Source organism: Arachis ipaensis, chromosome B04 (assembly GCF_000816755.2).
Source record: "Arachis ipaensis cultivar K30076 chromosome B04, Araip1.1, whole genome shotgun sequence".
Classification (NCBI taxonomy): Eukaryota; Viridiplantae; Streptophyta; class Magnoliopsida; order Fabales; family Fabaceae; genus Arachis; species Arachis ipaensis.
Window position 1 is genome coordinate 5,038,003 of NC_029788.2, and position 4,301 is coordinate 5,042,303.

Genomic DNA, 4,301 nt, shown 5'->3' on the forward strand with positions numbered 1-4,301 from the left:
TTTAAAGTGAAAAACAATTAATATTAAATATTATAAATTAAAAACAAATAAAATTAAATTAATTAAATTATTTATTTTTTTGACTGATCACCTCTTAATTTCATATACTTTTCCATTAATTATTTGACCCTAGAGAACCCTTTGACACACTCCAAAGAAATTAAAGCCATGTCATCAATTTAAACATCTCAATTCAATTCATCACTTATAAGTTATAACCACCTTATTATCCCTCTACAAAGAACTCTCCATAGCACCCTTCTTTAATTTTTTCCCTCCTAAAACTTTCTTCTTTTCCCTCTCATAAACATAAACACAAACACATAGAAGACACAAAAAACTAACATGGGAACTTTGGTGGGACATGTAGCACCAGGTTTTGGGTTCATGCTAATAGGTTTATGGCATCTCTTCAACCACATCAAGCTCCATGCCATTAACCCCAACAACTACACTTCTCCACCATGGTTCCCAACTTCAAGCTCCAAGTACCTTGAGCTCTTCCTCATCATGTTTGGCTGCACTGCTTCCATATCCATGGAGCTCTTCATCGGCCCCGACCGCCACCAACCCTTCGACCCTGACGGCACCATTCCCTCCAACCACCTCCACAACTTCGAGCACTCCTCCATCTCCATGACCTTTTTTGTCTACGCCGCCTTCGCCATCGTTCTCGACAAACTCAACATCCAAGCTCAACATAGCATTACTCAGTTGATTGGAGCCATAGCCTTTGGTCAACAACTCCTCCTCTTCCACCTCCACTCTGCGGACCACATGGGCCCGGAGGGTCAATACCACATGCTCTTGCAACTTCTTGTCCTTATTTCTTTATTAAGTACCCTTTTGGGAATTGGAACGCCGCAGAGCTTTTTAGTAAGCTTTGTGCGTTCCATTAGCATATTCTTTCAGGGAATATGGCTTATGACTATGGGATTCATGCTGTGGATCCCAGGTTTTATTCCGAAAGGATGCTTTATGAATCTCGAGGAGGGTCACAAGGTAGTTAGGTGTCACGATGACATGTCACTTCATCGCGCCAACTCTCTTGTGACCATCCAGTTCAGCTGGTTCTTCATTGTTGTCACCGTTTTCGCGGTGTCTTTGTACATAGTTTTGGTCAAATTTTACAAGAACAAGATCGAGTATTTTCCTACCAAGAACGAGGAAGAAGAAGAGGAAGAGGAAGACGAGTCAAGCGAAGACCTTGAGTCTCCAAAGAAGAACATAGTTGGGAACTCCATGAGGTTCATCCATGTTGGAAAGCCGTATTCATCGCTTGACATTGAAAGGTAATAAGATTTGAAATACATGGCTGTAAATTGCGGTCACAGTCAATTGCTGTAATAAGCCGCAACAGCAGCAATATTGAGACATGAAGCTAGCAAATTAAACTATGAAGGATTACTTAGGTTTGTGGTCCCATAATATGTCAAACTCCATATTTTACATTCATTTTATTTTTTTTAAAAATAAATAATTATTTGTACCTATAAAAGATGAAAACGCTGACATATGTATTTATACTAGATCGAAATTAAATTTGTACTCACCAAGATACTCTCTGTGTGACAAAAGTATCTGTTTTTAAAGAGTTGGAGTGCCAAGTAGTTTACTTTCGATTTAGTGTGGATACATATGTCAGCATTTTTATCTTTTATGGATACAAATGATCATTTATTCTTTTTTTATAGTGTATATACATAATGATAGAAATTCAGATTCAATTATTTTCAGGTGAAGTTAATACTTATAAATCGTTAAATAATTTAACAAATTTGATTAAATTATTATTTAACGATTTTTAAATATCAACTTCATATAAAATTAATTGTACTTGAGTTTTTATCATCCACAACTTTTAAGTTAACATCATATAAATTTTTTAATTGATGGCTAGTTTGTTAATTAAATGAAATATATGTTGTTAACTTAAAGCCTATATATTATGTGGAGATATAAAACAAGTGTAAATTTTGGGTGACGTTGTAATTAGTGGTGATTAGGTGGGTTGGTTCATGGTACAATACAATGTTTGTTTTAGTTTTTCTTTTTCCCGGGCATTGGGGAAAAGAGATTAAATTAATTAAGCCAGCTGAAATTAATGTGATTGGCTTAATTAAACTTGTGCGTGTGGATTACAATATTACATACACGTCTATATATTTTGTTTAGAAGGTGACATTTATTTGATTTGATGGTTTGTGTCTTGATGATGATGATTGCTAAAGTATTATCAATGTATATATACATGTACGTATTCCGTGGAAATATCAAAGAAATTTCCTCTATTGATTTATATGGGTTATCACTTATGGCCAACAGTATTTGATTTGTTGTATTATGTTCTTTTCTAATTTCTTGGGTACATGGATATGATTTTAATTTGCTCGCTGTTTAATTTAAGGTATCTATTCCAATGAAGATTTAATTATTATTATTATGTAAAGATACATCATTTTAACTATTAGATGATAGATTGTAAGACTTGATTTTATTTGAAGTAAAAATGTTATTTTTATTTAAAATGTTGCTAAATAAATAAATTACACTTTTTAAACAAGGATCATCATGAGAAGATGTTTTTGGCATCTTCATGAGAGTAGTTGCCTTCAGAAATATCTAAGTATCTAAGTATCTAAGAATTTGAACACCTGAGACCAACCAACACTCAATTTTTGTGTGCTTCTATAATAATTGCCTATATATTTTGATATGTAAATCCAACTAATTAAGACATAGATATAGAACAAAAAAGCACTTATTAAGTCCCTCTTATCTCTCTCCATGGATTCTTCTCTACTCTTCAACTTATTATCAGCATTTATCTCCTTAATTGTAAAAATATTATCTTTATTTAAAATATTACTAAATAAATAAATTATACTTTTTAAATAAGAATCATCATAAAAAAATTGTTTTTGGCATCTTCATAAGAGCAGTTACCTTAATTTAATTTGTACCTGTTTGGCAGTTTGAGAATGGTAGCAAATGGGTTTGTATCTGTGGAAGAAACCTTAGGCAGTGGACCCATGGTTTTAGTTTTTTTTATCGCCTTATAATATATGCTTCGCATTATTATATGGAGACATTTGTATATATTAAGATAATTAATTATATGCCACTGAGTAATAGCTCAAATGGCATAGTCTCTCCATACTCAATTAAGAGATTGTGGATTCGAATCTTCTATCTTTTGGTAAAAAAAAAAAATTAATTATATATAGGGGCATTTACGTCTTTGAAAAGGGGATTAAAAAGAAATCAGGTAAAAAAAAGAGAATTAGCATTAAAAACATAAAGTTATATTCGCTAATAAATATATATATGAAGCAGATCACATCACTCTAAATAATGTGATTATTAAAAAAGTAATTAAGTTACGTTGATTTGTTTGGATAGTGACATTTATCTAAACTAATATTTTAGAATTTTTAATTTGTTGTCCCTTAGCCTAGTACCAAAGTAATTAGTTAACTGTTCATAAGTAAAGACTAAGGAGAAGAGAGGTAAAGGAATTGACGTATACAAGGTGAACATATTATTTCGGAATGTTAGAGAAAATGAATTTGTATCAATTCACATTTTTTTTAACAAAAGATAAAGAGACTTGAATTCGTAATTTTTAAGTGAACATAAAAAGATTATACTATTTGAGTTATAGTTCGTTGGCTATCAATTTATATCCTTCCTAATAATAATAGATAAAAATTAAATAGAGACTATATATTCCATTTAATTGTAGTTAAAAATAAGAACTATAATGATATATTATTTTAATATAGGACATAAATAAAAAATTTATAATTTATTGATAGATAAACAATATATAAAATTGATCTTTTCAAATATTTTTAAAAATATATAAGTTATAATTTATTGATATAAAATTATAGATTATGTATCTATGTTTCTCTTATTTGAGCCAGCTCGTGAGCTCAAGCCAGCTCGTGAGCTTTTGGTGAGTCGAGCTTGAGCTTAAGAAATAAGCTCGATTGTTAATGAGTCGAGTCGTGAGCCAACCTCAATTTTCGTGAGCCGAGCTTGAGCTTGGTCTAGCCCGACTCAGCTCGGCTCACTTCCAGCCCTAGTTAACACATATCATTCTTTTGCTTTATTATTGATACATTATATATTATGCTTGTAATGGAGTAGATTCTTGTATAATTATATTATGGTAATTATGTAAGTATTATTAAAATTAAAATTATATTTTTTTCAAATAATTTTTTAAGAAGTATTGTTTAATAATAAAAAATTATTATTTTAAATTTAATAATATTTTTTTAAAATACCATTAT

At 30.8% G+C, this 4,301-nt stretch overlaps 1 protein-coding gene across 1 annotated transcript; it reads left to right on the forward strand.

Moving 5' to 3' along the window:
- Positions 188 to 2,266, forward strand: LOC107638575. Its single transcript, XM_016341911.2, has one exon. It carries the CDS (start codon positions 346 to 348, stop codon positions 1,294 to 1,296), a length of 951 nt encoding a protein of 316 aa, XP_016197397.1. The 5' UTR covers positions 188 to 345; the 3' UTR covers positions 1,297 to 2,266.